The sequence below is a fragment of the Leopardus geoffroyi genome, chromosome B2 (genome assembly GCF_018350155.1).
Source record: "Leopardus geoffroyi isolate Oge1 chromosome B2, O.geoffroyi_Oge1_pat1.0, whole genome shotgun sequence".
Taxonomy (NCBI): Eukaryota; Metazoa; Chordata; class Mammalia; order Carnivora; family Felidae; genus Leopardus; species Leopardus geoffroyi.
Window position 1 is genome coordinate 141,572,840 of NC_059332.1, and position 18,387 is coordinate 141,591,226.

Here is an 18,387-nt window from a genome sequence, read left to right on the forward strand (position 1 = left end):
ATCAGATAAACACAAATCTACTTCTAGTATATGTATAGGAATTATAGGTGTTTGAGGCTTGTGAAATATAAAATACTTATTTTCTGTTTTGAAAAGATTTAAACTGACGAAAGGATAAAACTCAGCAGATCTCTGCTGAAAGTGAAGTTTAATGACTACTACCTGAAAATTGTTTGTAAAGGTTGAAATACTCCCTTACTCCCACTAGAGGGGGATTCCATCCAACTTAGGTAAAAATGCTCTTAGATCCAACAGGAAAACCTTTGTATGACATTGATCTTTCTCTTTTATTAAATGGAAGTTAATTTCATGGCTTTTAAATTAGCTGTTTTTGTGTTGCTATTGAAATATAAAGCCTCTCAGAAACAGAAACAAAATATAAAGGAAAATCTAAAGTACAGCTCAGGAGAGCTGGAGTGCATATGTATTTAAACCACAGTGCTTTTGAATAAAACAAAATACACTTTTTGAGTCGGTTTAATTAAATTGGTCGATACTTAGGAATTGCGAACCTCTTCAGCCCTCCTGGAGATAGAATCTGGGGTGGAGGAGGGGGCTGACCTTTTGAGATCCACCTCCTGGCTCCATACTCCAAGGTCTATCTGTGTCTCTGTCTACCAACAGAGCCACGCGGACTGTTCCTAAATTCCACTTGAAAGCTTTGCTTTGCTGATATCTCAAGTTGTCAAATACATTGAAGCCATAGCTTTAAATAGATTTCTATTTGCTATTGAATTTTCTTGCTACTTTGGCTTTTTATAATATGTTAAGTAAATGCAGAACTCACTTGGGGATTTTTTTTTTTTTTTGTAGATTTAAACTTCTAATACATTTTGAAAGTAATTGTATGTATATTAAAATATCACATCGAGGGTGAATATACCTAACATTAATGTATGCAGCTATGATCTATGTATATAATTTAAGAGCAAATGTCATAAAATAGCCTTTACAGTAGTTAAGATTCAGCAAATGCATTATTTGTCCTTTGCCTTTAACAAAAGTCTTCACTGTTGATTAGAAGTTTTAATGTAAAAATATTTGAGGTTAGTCATCTCCTGTTGTGAAAGACAGGACTTAGGAAATTCAAACATACGTAAATTGCCAGTAAATTGCCAATAGCTGTTGCTCCCCCTGCCCCCCATGCCCTTAAACAAAGTCTATAATAAGATCTTGCTTCTAAATCTAACAATCAGCTTTGGAAATCAAAGCGTAAACAGACATGCTGTCAGTGAGTCTTATAATGATTTTGTACTATAGTTGATCCAACATTTCACATTTGGTATCGGCAACATATGGTTTTCGTCGAAACGAGTCTGGTCACCTTCTCACTTCGTCACCGTGTGTTTCTCTTGCTTTGTGCTCCCCGCCCCCCCCCCCCCCCCCCCCCCGTCTCTGTCAGGTGCCAGGTGGTGGGAGAGCGTCACTTTCAGCGAACAGTTGGAGAATACAATTTGTTCCTCATTTCTTTTTCGACCCCCCTACTGGATGACAATCTTCTCGAAGTGGTCTTCCTCTCTCTCTTTCCTTGCCCTCGAGGGACGAATCCAATTTTGTTTGATACAAGAGCCATTGGATAGGCCTGTGTGCTTTCCACTTCAACACCTACCACGAAGGCCTGATTTTAAAGAGTTTAGAACTCACAGCCAACCTGCCAGTGTGGTGCCACTGCTCCACCCCCCCCCCCCCACTGTCTCCCGCAGACACTTAAAAACATTCGTATCGCCTTCTTTCCTTGCTCTTTTCCATCATATATTGGTACTTTGTAGTAGGCAAAGTTAAAAGCTTTACACACCAGACTGAATAATTATGTTTAAAAAACAGTAATTATCAATACACGTCTTGTTCCATGCGGCTTTTTAAATTCATGTTAATGAGCTCTGTCTTCTCATGCACAAGACTGACAAGCAATTTTGAAGTTTTGCCATCATTTCACAACTTGTTGCTTAGACCCGGCCTGCCTTTTCCCGAGTATTGCTCTCGGCAGCCTTGCTCTGCAGCATTCCACAGACTCAGGACTGCCCACTCCGCTGTGAGCAGAGCAAGAAATCACTAGCAGCTTCACAAGCATGATGAGATTGCACTACGAAGCATAACTTTCCCCTCACTGTCCATAAGAGATCAAAAAGTATATGCAACATCTTGTGATTGAACTGGGAAAGGTGATTCTCCTAACTTCCCCAGATCATTTTGAGAAACTCCTACCACCACGTCACCACGATGGCAAACAGATTAATTTAATAGGAGCTCACCCTGTTACAACACTGGAGCCAAGGGCAGTGACCTGGATTTCGACCCATCCAACTCTTTTTTTTTTTTTTTTTTTTTTTTTCAACGTTTATTTATTTTTGGGACAGAGAGAGACAGAGCATGAACGGGGGAGGGGCAGAGAGAGAGGGAGACACAGAATCGGAAACAGGCTCCAGGCTCTGAGCCATCAGCCCAGAGCCCGACACGGGGCTCGAACTCACGGACCGTGAGATCGTGACCTGGCTGAAGTCGGACGCTTAACCGACTGCACCACCCAGGCGCCCCATCGACCCATCCAACTCTTGAAGAGAATCCCAGATCTGTCTTCTTGACTCCGGGCGTACATTGAACCCCAGTTTTCTCCAGACTCTTGGTTCCAGGCCACACCCGTGCTCTGGTGTCTGGCTAGACTCAAAGAACGTTTTTCAGAGTGCCTAAATTATGTTTTCCTTATGATTTCAGGTTGAAGTCTTGACCTCGGAGGATACCGCCTTTGGACTCAAGGTGTGTAGTCTGACGTAGCTCACTGTATAGGTCCCGTCAGCTCCCCTAAGCGCATAGGAAGGCTGAACGGATAGGACTTGCTTTTATTATCAAATGCGGAGTTTCTAAACTCTCCCACAGTTTAAGAGTTGCCCTCACTTGTGATTACGATTAGACGGTGGTAGTATTTTCTTTACCTTCTTTCTTTGTGGTCTAGAGTATAAGAAGTAGTACAGGAAACCACGCGTTTCCATTAGTAGCAGTTGACTTTGAAGTTTGAATTCCCATGGAACAGGATTTACTGAATGGTCCCCAGGTTGGGAGTGCAACCACCACGACCGAAGGTTCTCTGAGTACTGTTTTGGTTTACCACTCTACTTTCATTAATCCATTTATTCATTTTCCCTGCTTCAAATAGTTACTGAACCCCTGTGTTCCAGTCGCAATTAAATCCCCGTTCCTGCCCTTAAGTGGCTCACAGTCAGTTGGTAGGCTTAGGCCTATAAACAGATCAGTTGTCCTGCGGTGTCCTTGTCTCCCTGCTAGAAGTGTTGGGGGGTGGGGGTTGTTGCGGGAGTGGGCGAGGCCGAGTGGGAAGGCATTCTAGGAGTCTGAGCCCTTGAGAGTGGATTATATTTATAGGCAAAGGAGGAGGACAAGAGAAACGAGAACTATTTTCAGGTCAGGACAACCATGAAAAAAACCAGAGGGAACTGAAAGTAGTTAAATTCTGCCTGGGTAGCAAGATCGGAGGTTGAAGAGGTTAAAGATTTGAATTTTATCCTATAGAAAATGCAAAGCTATTAAAAGATTTCAAGCCAAGGAGTGGTTAGATTTGCAATTTAGATGAATTTGGCCACTTTGTGGAGGATGGACTTGCCAGAGACCAGTGAAGGGCAGTTGAGTGGACCAGGTGAAAGACCTTTTGGACTGAGCTAGCCTAGTGAAAGAGTAAAACTAATCCTTCAGTCTCGGGGACTGGTGATCCTTGGGATACGCAGGGTGAGGAAGGCAGAGGAGCTGAGAATAAGGTAAAGCAAGAGGTGGTGTGTAACAGTGAGAGGGCAGACACAGGAGGGGCGGAAGAATTACAGTCTTCCAGGCCTGTAGTGTTTTCTCAGGTTGACTTGCATTTTGGACGTGTATTTGCTAGGAATTCCTTTTTTTTTTTTTTTTTTTTTAATTTGTTTTTTAACGTTCATTTATTTTTTTGAGACAGAGACAGAGCATGAGCGGGGGAGGGTCAGAGAGAGAGGGAGACACAGAATCCGAAACAGGCTCCAGGCTCTGAGCTGTCAGCACAGAGCCCGACGCGGGGCTCGAACTCACAGACTGCGAGATCACAACCTGAGCGGAGGCGGACGCTTAACCGACTGAGCCACCCAGGAGCCCCTCCTTTTTTTTTTTTTTTTTTTTTTTTTTAATTTGTTAGTAATTCTTAAACCATATAAATAAATTGGCAAGAGGCATTATTAGGGGAGTCTGACTTCATTTTCACATAGAGATACAGAAGTACACCATCAATTACTTTGGAAGTTGGAAGTTTAGGAGAATAGTTGATGGAAACTTTAGAGCAAAGAGAACGGGTAACTACTCTTACCTGACTCCTGTATGTGCTACATCTTTGGCTTAAAACTAAAAATTAGTTACTTGTATTTTTTCCAAATTTTTCTCTACTTAACATTCTGGATGCTTGGCATTTTATTAGTACAGTTTAATAGTCAGGCTGCAGTTGTTGGCGGATGACGTTGTAACACTGCCAAAATCACGGCCGTTCTGAGGTTATAAGCTGAGCGAGGTTTATGTCATAAATGAATACAAATTAAAAGTGAAAAGATAAGTTAAGACTTTATAAATATTTAAATATTCGGTAAACTGACTCAAGTTTACCTCAACGTGTTTTTTCTAGCTCTGTATCTGCCAAAAATTACTAAAGAAAAATTTAATTATCAAGAGAGCCAATTCAGTGCTATTTGCAGTATGTAACATATCGTCATCGTTTGAATTTTTCATTTTTTCTTTAATGCCCAGCATGCACGGCAGAATATTCATTGCATGTTTAATAAACCTGTAGGGTCAGTTCTTGTGAACTCATCTCCATAACCCTTCATCCTCACTGTGTAGGCGGCGGTACTGTGGGACGGTTTTACACCAGCAGCTCACCCAGTCTGCCCCGCTGTGTAAGGCTTTGCGTTTGTTTTCCGGCGAAACTAGCAGCTTGCTTTTGTAGTCTTAATTCAATTTGTAGAAACCATAGTTGGAAATTGTTCCTCGGTAATTCAGTGATTTTTCAAAGAATTCGAAGCTTTTCACTTTTGCATGTCTGTACCAAGAAGTGTTTATCCATCTAACTAAAATATGAGAAATTTGATTTTTTTTTTTTTTTTTACCACTTCATTATCTGCCAGTCAGCAAATACATTTTTATCTTGTTTCTTAAAATGTCTCGGTGTTCAGTATTGGTCGAGTTTCTGAACACTTATTCACAATTGGCCTTTTTTTCCTGTTTTTATGCACTGGGAAAAATAACTCCGATATCTGACTCCCTGCTAGTACATTGTTGGCATCATCTTGGCAAATGAGTAGGATGCCAGAATGTGTGTCTACCCCCATGTAGGTCTCTGATCCTTTTGGTGCTGCTCTTTAGTAAGAACCTTTACTCTTTCTTTACCTCTTTTTTTTTTTTTTTTTTTTTAAGTTTATTTATTTTTGAGAGAGAGAGAGAACCAGCGTAGCAGGGGCAGAGAGAGAGAGAGGGACAGAGGATACGAGTCAGGCTCCACCCTGACACCCTGACAACAGAGAGAGCCTCGTGCAGGGCTTGAACCCACGAACTGCGAGATCGTGACCTGAGCTGGAGTTGGGCGCTTAACCGAGCCACCCAGGCACCCTGTTTTTTGTTTTTGTCTCGCCACTATCTATTTGATCACTCCTTGGATGCTTCTCCTTCTTCTAAGTCCAGCTGAAACCTGCAAGCTTCATATTTACTTAACGATTGAAGCCTGCATTTGTCAGTCTCACTGGAAAATAACTTAAACACGCTGGGACCCAGCAGTACAAGCAGCCTATTTTTGGGTGTGATTGTTCCTGCAGCCCAGGAAAACCAACTTTGCATTCATTTCAAACTATCATGACTGTTGGTGCTGTTTTGAGATTAATTTTTTCCAAGCTAATCTAAGGAGAGAGAGCTGTGCTCTTCCTTACACTTCTCAAATCTTAATTTCTCAAATCCTGATTTGTCGTTTTATTAGGCTTATCTCAGTCAAAAGTAACTTAGAATTTGAAATGCTAATAACTATATCTCAGTATACACTTCAGCTGTTTTCCAGTGGTTCTAATTTTTTCCTCCGAATTAAGGCAACTTTGATTTTCTGGAGTTTGTTGCTATGTTTAATTAATTTAAAATCCTGTGCACTTATAAAAACAATTGCAGTGAATAGAAGAGGTGCCTCAAAATAAAAATATGAGAAAATATATTAGGAAAGGAAAGTTCTACAAACTGTAGACCACTGATCTTGACTTTGGTTCTGATCAAGACTTGAACATATTAAGAAATGTATAACTCTGTAGAATAATAAATCAGGAGTTGCAGGCACAAGCCAACACGGGTTAGTTCTTTTTTACAAGATAAGCATGCCTTCTGCGTCGTCAGTGGACTAAGTAAAGCTGTTAGTAATAATGAGATGATAAATCAGCTAAGGAAATATATATAAAATTATACTATTAAACATAGAAAAGGCTAAAAATTTGCTGCTGATGAGTTCTACAGAGAAATTTATGGTAGAGAAGTAAAAAAGGGGAGTGAGTAAAATATTCCTGGGTCATTAAAAAGATTAAAAAGGAAGACTAGATAATCATAACTTTACCATGAATTTCTTAAGAGATCTTCTCAAAATCTAAATAAATGACTTTAAAATTTCACAGTCATGAATATCTCTCGCCTTCTCGTTTGTTGTGGACAGCTAAGTCAAGAATCCTAAAGAAGCAAGATTGTTATTTAATCCACTCCCTGTGGGTTAGGGACTGTTGTTATTCTCAGTATTGGGGGAGGAAATAGAAATTGACACGGATAATGAATACCAGAAGTGGGATTGGAAGCTGGGAGATCAGCCCCAAGGCCCATCCTCTTCCTTGAATGTCCTAAGAACCAGTGAGGTCTCTGCTCCCCTACCTGCCTCCTCGCTGCCCCTCTCCTCTCATCTGTCCCCACCTCTGTCCCCACACTGCCCCTCTTGCTAAGGTCCCCATTGGTCCTCTCGCTTTATTTGCCTCTTTGTGGCAGCTGCCTCAGTTGGCCTCTTCTTCCTTCCTTGGCCCTCTTCCTGTGGTTTCCCCAGCGGCGCTCTGCTGACCCTCCTCCTGTGAGCGGGGCTGCGGTTTCCCTTCTTTCTCCTCCTCCACAGCCGCACGCGTCGCACTCCGCCAGACTTCTGTCCTTGGTTCTCCTCCTTGGAATGTGTGGTGACCACCTCTCCATCCTGCTCCAGGGCTGCTGCCTAAACATCCCGTGGAGTGAATGGATATGCAGGAAGCCAAGACAAAGATTTAAAAATACCTCCCTTGTTCGGTACAACTTTTCCTGGGGTCGATTCTCGGGGCTTACTTGTTTGGCTGTAATAGCATTTGGTTACCAAAATCATGTTTAGCTTTGTTTAACTTTTACTTCCGAAAGGTGGGTGGACAGAAGTGCGTAGTATACATTATCAGTTCATGTGGTTTACAGTTCTAAAGAGGCATTAGAGTGCCACAAATCCAAAGATCCGTGGATACACCCCGTTGGCTGGCATGTTCTTTGGAAAAAAAACAAAGCCTGCCTTTAGTGCCCTTTTTTTCCTAGTTTTCGATAGAAACTCTGACCAAAAAAACAGGTATGGGGGAGGTCGTTTTAAAACGAATGGTAAGGAAAATCCAGGGGGAGCACATGTGTTCTGTAACAGAATGGGAAGAAGAAAAATGTAGACTGTAAGTCATCAGAGGAGCGCACCAGTGGCAGAGCCCTCCACTCTGGGTCCTCTTCAAGCTGCCACTGTTCTGGGGAGAAGCATGCCGACCTGTTCCCTCCGCCCCCACCTTTTAAACCAAACCCTAAGAGAGGTGTAGACAACTCAGGAAGGCCTTTTCTCCAAAACCCTATTACAGGACCCGTTCTTCATTTCGTCTCCTCCTTTCTGCATTTTCCCTCTGTCTTTTCCTGGAGCTCTATTGTGCTAGAGGCCCAATATTTTATCCCTGTTGGAGATCCTCCAGATCCTCTGGTCTAGCCTTCCTCCATGTTAGAGACGGGGAGTCAACGGCCAAAGGACCTCTTGTTCCCAGGGTCCTAGCTCAGTACTGGTGAAGGTGAGAGAGAGTAGAATGAAGGACTTCAGTAATCTCGTAATTTTTCCTAATACTTAAATAAAATTTTTTAGTATTTCCTCTTCATACTTAGTATTCCTCACCTTTTAATCCTAGTTTGGCAATATTTTTTTAGTATTTGTTTTAGGCACCTAAAATGTATTACCACTCTAGAGAAAAGTCTACAAGCTTAAAATACCTACAAATCAGATTTAAAAATAAATACTAAATTTGTTTGTTTGCTCTGGTATATTACTGTTTATCTATCTGTTGATTGATTAAACAGCTTAGAGAAAAAAGACATCAAAGTTCAAACTGGTCTACTAACCCCCAATAACAGAGCCTCATAACTGTATTGAGCTCTTAACTTCCTTCCCTTTGAACCTAACCTTACACCTTGCCTTCCCTTCAAACGAAATCCCGTCCTCATGTTGCATTTCAGATTTCTCCTACCTTCCAGTCTCAGTTCACACCCTTCCTCCTCTGTGATGTCTTCCCTCAGTATTGCAGCCTCCTGAGCTCTCAGGCTTGGAGCTTACACAGTGCTCACTGCCTTTGTAGTTTGCCCTTGAACAACACGAGCTTGAACTGTGTGGGTCCACCTAACACACGATTGTTTTCCACAAATACAGTGCTGTAAATGTATTTATGGAAATGCTATGGTTTTCTTAATAGGATATTCTTTTCCCTAGCTTACTTCATTGTAAGAATACAATATATAATACACCTACAAAATACGTGTTAATCGACAGTGTGTTTTTGGTAAGGCTTCCGGTCAACAGTAGCCTCTTTAGTAGTTAAGTTTTTGGGGAGTCAGAAGTTATACACAGATTTGTGAGTGTGTAGTTCTAACCCCCATGTTATTCCAGGGGCAACTGTATTTGGAATTTCTCTTTTGCCAACTTGGTTTTGATCTGTATGTGGGAAGCAGCGTGGTATGGCCTGGCCCAGATCCATTATGTGGCATTTTTTTCCAGCAGATTGCAAGCTTAGAGACTTCATTTTGCTCATCTTCTTATATCCATATTGACTTGCACTTGGCTCACGGTACATAGGTGTTGCTGATTATTTAGAGCTCTATTGATGGTTTAACAGTTGTGATTGTTAAGAGCAGAAAACCTGTGATGTTAAATTAATATTACTACTGCCTTTTTTCTGTTCTGAGGTTTTCTCTCTGATTCTCCCATTATCTGGGTTAATGTATTAGCTTGTCATTTCATATTGTAGAGCCCAACTGAGAGCAGATTTCGTTCATTGCCAGTGTTCGTTGAAGCTGTTGAGTGGTTCTGGTTGACACTGAAAACCAGTGGGTTCCAATGTATCTCACTGTTAACTTAAATATATGTGTTAATCCAAGTTTTGTGGTTAGGTTCACTGATACCATTCAAACAAATACCTGTGGCTTATATGTGTTATGTGCGGGGACTGCCATAATAACAATAAACCCCTGCTTCCGTGGACCTTACATTCTTGACACAATTTTGGGAACCATCTTATGCTGGGAAGAAATTCTAGAAAAGAAGCGAGTTTATTCTCCTTTTGGATATAATTGTATGCCACCCTGTAGTACCATTGCTTTAATTGAGTGTATTTGTTGTATTCCAAAAACTGGAGTAGAATTCCAGTGTGACTTATAAAACTTACAAATAACAAAGGGATTCATCATCTCCAAAAATAATTTCAAATGAAATAAATGTGAAACTTATTTGTGTTTTTAAAACTAAGGTACTTTTAATTATGGAAGATTGTATAGCTGGGGGAGCATATCGGGGAGTGACTTCAGTCACTTTTGGACTTATTCCTGTATTTTGACATCTCACCATGATGAAAATCATCTATATTTCCCTCCTTTCCTTCTTCATATAAAAGTAAAATGTTAAATAATGCAATTTGTCATAACTATTTGTTATAATGGCTAAGGAGGAATTAGAATAAACCACTGGTAGCCTATCTCAGAATGTGCTCCTTTGGGTAAATAACCAAAGACATGACCTTGGAGAAAAGTGGGAGGATGTTCACCTGAGTTTGCTTTCTTTTCTGACTGGTTCATCTCACAGGTCTGCAGCTTGATCAGGTCTCATTACTTATTTGCTCATCTGGAACTACGCTGTCTGGTTTGGTAGTTACTAGCCATGTGTAGTTATTTAAATTTAGATTAATTAAAATTAAATTAAAAATGCATTTCTTTAGTTGCACTGGCCACATTGCAATAGCTGTGTGTTTTGTTAATGTCTACCATATTGGCATAGTGCATATGTAGAATATTTCCATCTTTGAAGAAAGTTCATTGGCTGGAGCCAACAAAACTTCCATGTATTCATATGAACAAGACATTTTAACATAACACATTTTACAATAAGAATAACCATTTTTTAATTGATAAACCCCCAAGGATTAGAGCACATAAGTAGAAAACAGAAGGAATTTGATGTCTTAGTAAAGTAACATAGAGGGGATGTTCTGTTCAGTTAAAATAACGATAATGATGATGATAATAATAATAATAATAATAATAATAATAATAGTGTTGGTATGTCCCGTTGGATTTTTCACATAGAAATCTTTTAAACAGGATTATGAAATAAGGCATTCTTTTGGTGACTCTTGCAATGGGCCATTCATTGATATGCTCGGGGTTATGTCTGGGGGCTATTAATATAGTATTCTAGATATAGAATGTTTAGCTTCACATAATAAGAGATTGTCATCTGTTAAAATGTCCTTCCTTTTATTAATGTCACCACCTGAAAGCTGCATTAATCTTCTGTTTAAAAACACATCTAGGGGCGCCTGGGTGGCGCAGTCGGTTAAGCGTCCGACTTCAGCCAGGCCACGATCTCGCGGTCCCTGAGTTTGAGCCCCGCGTCGGGCTCTGGGCTGATGGCTCGGAGCCTGGAGCCTGTTTCCGATTCTGTGTCTCCCTCTCTCTCTGCCCCTCCCCCGTTCATGCTCTGTCTCTCTCTGTCCCAAAAATAAATAAACGTTGAAAAAAAAAAAAATTTTTAAACAACAACAACAAAAAAAAACACATCTAGTTTTTCCTTGTAAAGCTGCAGTGACTCAGGTTTTTCTTAGTCGTTGGCATCTCCATACCAGGGTATATGTTTTCTAGTGAATTTACTTGGCTAACTAGCTTCTGTGGGTGTGACTGTAACTCAGGTAAAAATCTATTGAAGGTGAACAGTGTCATTGAGATGAAACCAGCAGAGATTTACTTTTTGAGGTTTATAATCTTCTTAACTCATATTACTTTTCAGCAGATAAAGGATTTATTTTTTTAACTTCAATTTTTTTATTTATTGAAAATCTACTAGAAATATTTAGAGAAGTAGAGGGCCAAGTTTATTCTTTACTGCGTCAGTCATTGAATCTGAATCAAAATGATAGAATATATGTTGATGAAGCAAGAGAATTTCCTGTATCTCCGTGAGAGAAAAGACTGGAGAAGGGAAAAAAAACCCATAGCGGTTCTCAAGTCGTGATTTGGGAATCCATGTTGAGTTGCTTGCTCCCTTCTTTTGTTAGAGAATTTCCCAGCCTCTCCTTCTGCCATCTGCTGGTGGTTCATACACTTACATGTTTGATTTTAAAAACAAATCTGCTTTATTCTTATTTAAGAAAGATTTGGGGGAAAACGTTCCATTTATATTCACCTCTACTATTTTGGCGTCGTTTTGCTTGTCATGTTTAATTATCTTTGTAAAGGCTGTTTTAGCTTCTTTTTCAACTCTGCCTCTAGAGGAACGCATGAATATAAAATTGAGAAAAGACTGAAGGCCAAAGCGTATGCCATTAACAAATAAAGAGTCACAGGTCTTCTGGTTACAGGAATTCAGGGCCGTAAGGGCTTATTTGAGAGTTGTTGAGGTCTTCCCTGATTTCTGAATTTGGATTAAGTACGGAATAGCATTTCTGTCCTGCTTTTTTTGTAATTAAGATTCCTTAACTGGAAGTGAGCAGACCTATGTTCTATGTGAAGTCTTAGTAACAGGTTGGAAAATTGATTACTTGATCAGGTTGTTTTCAGCCCTGAAAACAATACGAGGTTGCCTTGTATTCACGAAGTCAGACCTTCAACTCTGTCCTCATTTGTTATTCTTCTGTTTCTCCCCTCTACTGCTTACAGCCTAAGCTGTTCCCATCATCTTGGGAAAAACATCAGTATTTTTTGTCTACAAACAAATCCTTCCAGGAAATAAAACTAGGCAAAGGTTTTTTTTTTTTGTTTTTGTTTTTGTTTTTGTTTTTAAGAGAAAGTATAGGAATTTTATTTCCTGTCACCTTTAATCTCCTCTTCTAATCTTCAGAGCCGCCTTGACTAATTCTAGAACCTTAGATTCCTGGGTCAGTTATTGGTTCATCATTTCTGCAAAGAGGAAAAGTAGCCCCAAATATTAATCTCAATTTTTGTCCATAGGGAACAAGGCTGAGGAAGGTAAAGTGACATATTTTAGGGCCTGTTTAGTGGCAAAGTAGAACAGAAATCTAAGTTTCTGCCTCGCAGGCAAGTGCCCTTTATACAGAATTACAGCAATACTGGGATTCGTCCTTCCAGTACTGGAACTGGATATGAGATTGAATGTTACAGGAATGTCATTTTTACAGCTCAAAAAGAGTCTAATGTTGGCGATTTCATATGGTTCAATTCAGTGTACTAAGGCTCTCCCATATCATTTTAGATCTATATTCAACGATAAAAACACTATTTTTCTTTAAAAGCTGTTTATCCCAATGGAATGTGTACGTGCACACTGTCTGAAGTATTAGGTGATCACAAGATGTTTGTAGAGTTTAATCGGCATCAAAGTACCCACTAAGCCACATAACTCAATAATGTGTGAAGTTTCCATGATATGCTTTGACATTAGATAAAAAATAAAATACTGTATCATGACCCAGTGTGTTCTTAGTGTGGTAGGACTTCCATCTCTTCTAGACCAAATACTCTGTCAGGTGATGGCAGAGGGCAGACTTGTTAGATGGATCTCCTGACTGCGTGGCATGGGTCGCCAGATCGAGTAAGTACATTTGCGCAGAAACGTTCACTCCGATGGTGGTGAATATAGGAAGATGAGCGAAGGGGAGCATAATGCAATACAATTCGTACCTACTTTTGTCAGACTTACTTTGGTGTTTGTTTGTGTGTTTTTGTTTTTTTAAAGATGTTAGAAATTAAACATGGCCCCGGGTACTGTGGATTTCAAAAGTGACCTGCTTAAGGCAGGAAGGGGTTAGGCTTGAAAGAAAGCTTATTTACTTATATATTCTGGAGTTTGATTGATTCCATTTTTCTCTGGGGACATTATTTTGGCACTATTTTTTGAGAACTTAATTTTCAAGTAATAATAAAAATGCATTTATTCTCCTCATCCCCACCCTCAAACACCTGTTCATTTGGGACGTGCACAAATAATTAGAGGCGCGTTTCTGGGCTTGCCTGTAAAATTCCTTAGCATCGAGTTACTGTGACGATATTGATAATCATCAAGCTGCTTATGATTTTGTTGGGAAGAAACAAAGAAATTATTCCAGGGGAAATGAGGGATGCTTTTGATTGCGTGTGTTTTAAGGTTCTCTCCGATGCCAAATTTTAAAGCCAGTTTTGTTTCTTCAGATGGTGAACACCCTCCTCCTCCCCTCTTCCTGCCTTAAATCTGGCTTTTACCCAAGGCATGTCAATTTTTGCAAGTCAGTTGAGAATGTCAAAGTGACTGGTGTTGAAAGAGCCAATATGTTGGGAGATGCTCAAAGCCAAGTAGAACATTTATGTGAATTAAAGAATATATTAGGAGATGATTTTCAAAAATCAGATTTGGGGGGGGAAAAACCTGTTGAATTAATACTTGCATGCCAGATGTATCACTGATAAATACGTGTAACAGATACTCCCCAATAAGCACTAAAATTACCATTTTACAACTGAAGTAATGTATCCTGTGGGTACATTTGCAAAGATACGCCAACAAAAATACATGCAGAGCTCTTGAAGTAATAATGCAAATAAAACATTTCATATTATAATTTTAAAATAACACGACTGGAAAGCAAGAAAAAGTCTGGGAGACTATTTGTTGTGTCTCAATTCCGCTTTTACTCTGGTCTTTTGACAGTTGGCTTTTGGATACTGGATAATTGTTTTAGTGCCTGTATATGTGTTGAAGGACCGGATTGTCTGACGGAGTCGAGGCTGGAAGTCTCATAAATTCTCGATACTCAAAGTAATAAGTATATCTTGTTTGTTTCATAGCAAGAGCGGCTCATTCTCCTACTTTGCTCAATTCTTGTGTCGTGGTTACTCCTGAATCACTGAGCAGGGAGTTTCGCCATGTGTAACGTATCCATTCGTGCACAGCCAGAGCACCCGTGCAGCGCGCAGTGGCTGTGTGCCCCCGTGTGTGTGTGTGTGCCCCGGCACCAAGCCTTGCTGCTGGTATTCAGTGGCCACTTTGCGCAGTGAGTCTGCTCCACTGGTGACGCTGGCCTCTGGCTGATGTGTCAAGCAGGGGGCGGGGGGCGGGGGGAATACCTTCTCTCCAGACCAGAGCACACCTCAAGGGTGGGTTTCCTTTGGTCTTAGGTGGCCTGGTGGAAAGACGTGAGGAATGTGAGAAAGCAAAAAAGAGTAGAGGGAGCCATAGGACTCACGCACCCTGTGATTGAGACAGAGTAAATTAAATCCTGCAGAAAATTTCATTTTCTTCTAGCTACGCATGGCACTTTAAAGCCCTTAATTGGCTGCTTCCTAAGGAGCCACGTACGTTTTTATAAGAAATTCCTCTTAACCTCCCTCCACTCTTCCCAAATTAAATTTTCATTTCAGAATGACTTTTTTGTATCTCATCGAGGAGGGGAGGAGATGAAGAATGAAAGCGAATGAATACATATTATTTAAAATGAGAATTGGATATAGGCCTAAATTGCATATTACACATTAAATATCAGAGGAAAATTAATAAACTTACAAAAGTATCCTAAAAATATATTCAATATTTTCCCAACATTTCTCGGAATTAAAAAAAAAGTATTTATTGTCTCTTACATTTGTAATTCTAAATTTCTCACATTATAGTCTTATTTTTGTCTCACTTAATTTCTGGTCCCTTATAAATATGTAAGCTTATTTTTTTTCAATCATCTTAATGTGTTAAATTATAGTTAATATCATAATTTTTAGAAAATTATATGCTATTGTAGTGTAAGGATAACAATAGATGTTCAATTAAAAATTCTTTCCTGTGATAAATGACTAATTTATAAAGAAGCTGGGGAATCCTGATTTTTTTAGAGATGGAAAATACCTTCACCATGGAGACATTTGAAGGGCTTCAGTTTTGACAATAAATAAGTAATCTCTATGAAAAATTTAAGATTTTGTTTTATCTTCATTTGAGCCCCAAATGGAACGTCTAATGACATCATATTCCTGACATGACTTTGTTTACTGATGGACAGAAATTGCCATTATGTGCTATTTAACAGTATGTGCAAACATCTAGAATCACAAGTATTAAGCACATGCATGTGCAAGATGTAAACGGTCCCCACTTGTGTACATGTATGTACACATTCTTTCCTTTTACGTGGGACCTATGGAGAAGTTGACCTCCCCAAAGGAGAAGTTTGAAAGGGAAGGAAATGGAGATCTGCCAGGCTTGTTGGCTAGAGTCATGGACAAGAGCAAGGCCTGTCTGAACTGCCACTCAGTTTTTATTCTGTGAGTTTGCAGGGTTGGTGATTAGAGTGGCTTTCGCCCAATTATGCTGTGATTATTCTGCTGCACTGTAATTGACTGGGGAGATATGCTAATACCTGTCATTTGGGATGATAAAAGATGAGCGGGGGACGCAATGCATTATTTAGCTGGCTGTGTGATAGATGAGGGATGCGCAGAGTGCTTTAATTGCTGAGAAGAGAGGTTAAGCTGAACGAACGGATGAATTAGAAATGAGTTTTTTTATGGCTTGTGGAAAAGTGAAATAAAGGAAAATGTGCCTTAGACTAAAGCGGCAGATAGAAATGAGCACAGCGAAACCAGATCCAGGCAGCTTGTGTTATCAATTTAAATATTAACAAAAAAATGTGGTTTAGAGTTCAGTAAATAATAATCGGAAGGAGAGTATACAATAGATTCTCCTATTAAGCAAAAGAAGAATTGCAAAGGAATTGTTTTTATTTGAGATGGCAGTATTTGTGATTTGTAACCTCTCAACTTCATACTGTGTTTTAGATTATGCTAAGATGTAATACGCAACAATTCTGAATTTCATGCTTTGTATCTTCTGACTGTTCGCTTAGAGGTATCTAGATTTCTTGTGCCTGTGTATCTTTCAGTAAATGCAGGCAGAGGAAGTCGAGGAAAAAATGAATATTTATAACACTAGGAGAATGTAATAATATAATTAGTGAGAGAGTGTACAACTAATTCTCAAGGGGCAGGATCTAAGGCAGTCAGTGGTACAGTCTTCATATGCTACGCATTTAGGTATTGGTATTTCTAGGGGAAAATGTAAGGAAAGAGTGGTATTTTCCCTTTCATATGGTTTCCTTTTGTCACACCCATATATAATCTTATGTCTGCTTTTCACAGAAGTACTTAAAAGTACTCCGTCGTAATCTGCTCGGTTATTTATTTGATTTGGACTTTGTGTTTCGCTTTATTTTAGTTTTGTGCATTTAATAGATAATTATTTTGAATATGTAGTCAGAAGAGCAGTTTGCAGAAACAGACTGTTACAAACTGAAGGTTGAGGCCTTGCACACGTTGTCGGCTTTCAAGCACATCATACTTTACCGGATAATGATGTAGGAAAGCGTCGTCCCCAACTGTGCTGTTTTGTCTTGTAGATAAAGCAATGGAAATACAGGTTGAATAGCAGAAGTTGTATTTTTTGTAAAATGAAGGAAGTGACCCTCATATATTGTAGAATTATCTCCAGACAGTCCGGCTTCTCAGAGCCTGTGTGACTCCTCCAGTATAGCAGAATTTATCAGGGAACGGTTTTCAACCGGGTTATTGAGTGGTAATGGATCTGTCTAGAACAAAGCATGCCTGTTGGAATGGATGTCAACTGTAGACAGATGCTACTCTCTGCTACTCGAATAAGTTTTGTTGGAGCTGAGCACTTCCCTCCAATATAATTGGCACCTCTTTTGCACTTTCTTCCCGAAACAAAGTGGAGTTTCCTTGTGGCTGTTTTTAATCGCTGTCCTTCTTGGAATGCCCGAGTAGACTGTTGTAGCTCCCTTATGCTCTCGGATAGATATGATCTAAAAGGGTGCTTCTGTAGAGCATCCTGGAAGGCACAGTAGGAGTTATAAAGGAAAAGATGCAGTTGGTCTCAAAGAACTTGAAATTAAACGGACAAAGGTAGGGCAAATACAGCAACCTGTAAGCAAACAGCAGTACCTAACAAGAGTTTTTACAAACGTCAGTTACACCGATCTAAACTGTCACGTGTCAGTTAATATCCCATTAAGCTAACCCCGTAATGGAAGATGGTGGCAGCACTACAGAGACATGGTGTCTTGAATTTTTTTCTCATCAATAGTATAAAAAGAGTAGTCTACAAACCTCTTTGATTTTGTACATATTTTTTCTTTTTTAATTTTTTTTTAACATCTATTCGTTTGTGAGAGACAGAGAGAAACAGAGTGTGAGTGGAGAAGGGGCAGAGAGAGGGAGACACAGACTCTGAAGCAGGCTCCAGGCTCTGAGCTGTCAGCACAGAGCCTGACGCGGGGCTCGAACTCACGAACTGCGAGATCATGACCTGAGCGGGATTTGGACGCTTAGCTGACTGAGCCACCCAGGCGCCCCAGTGCATCTTTTTTTCTTAATATGAGTAGCTTATTATTTTTCCTTCCTGCTAGGCATTTATTCAGTCCTGAGACATTGTGCCTAGATCTTGGCTATAAGGATCATCACTTGAATGTAAAAATGGTTCTTTCTTTAAGGTCCTTAGTTTGAAAGGTTTGCTTTGTTTAATATGATCTGAAAGAAGATCATGTTTGTGGCTTTTTGTTGTTTCCTTGACGTACCTGTCTTGCTGTAGATGTGATGTGTGATAGTGTGAAGTCATCCTGTTGTACAGTTGGATGCCTGAGAACTATGACATCACCATTCCTTACCTTGGATGAAGTTCTTCCCCTTGGAAATGCCTTAAAACTGAGGGTTATAATAAGAGGCAGCAGATAACTTTTTTTTAATGTTTATTTATTTTTGAGAGAGAGCGTGAGTGAGAGAGCACACAAGTTGGGAGGGGCAGAGAGGGAGACACAGAACCCGAAGCAGGTTCCAGGCTCTGACCTGTCAGCACAG

At 39.9% G+C, this 18,387-nt stretch overlaps 1 protein-coding gene across 14 annotated transcripts in view; it reads left to right on the plus strand.

Moving 5' to 3' along the window:
• Positions 1-18,387, plus strand: part of ARID1B (AT-rich interaction domain 1B) — a 454,520-nt gene that overhangs the window by 271,441 nt on the left and 164,692 nt on the right. For 9 of the 14 annotated variants that reach the window (XM_045500132.1, XM_045500130.1, XM_045500124.1 and 6 more), the window contains exon 5: positions 2,713-2,754. The exons of the other annotated variants lie outside the window; for them this stretch is intronic. In XM_045500132.1, coding sequence (XP_045356088.1) covers positions 2,713-2,754 — 42 coding nt within the window. The remainder of the gene's footprint in view (positions 1-2,712; positions 2,755-18,387) is intronic. 14 annotated transcript variants of the gene reach the window in all.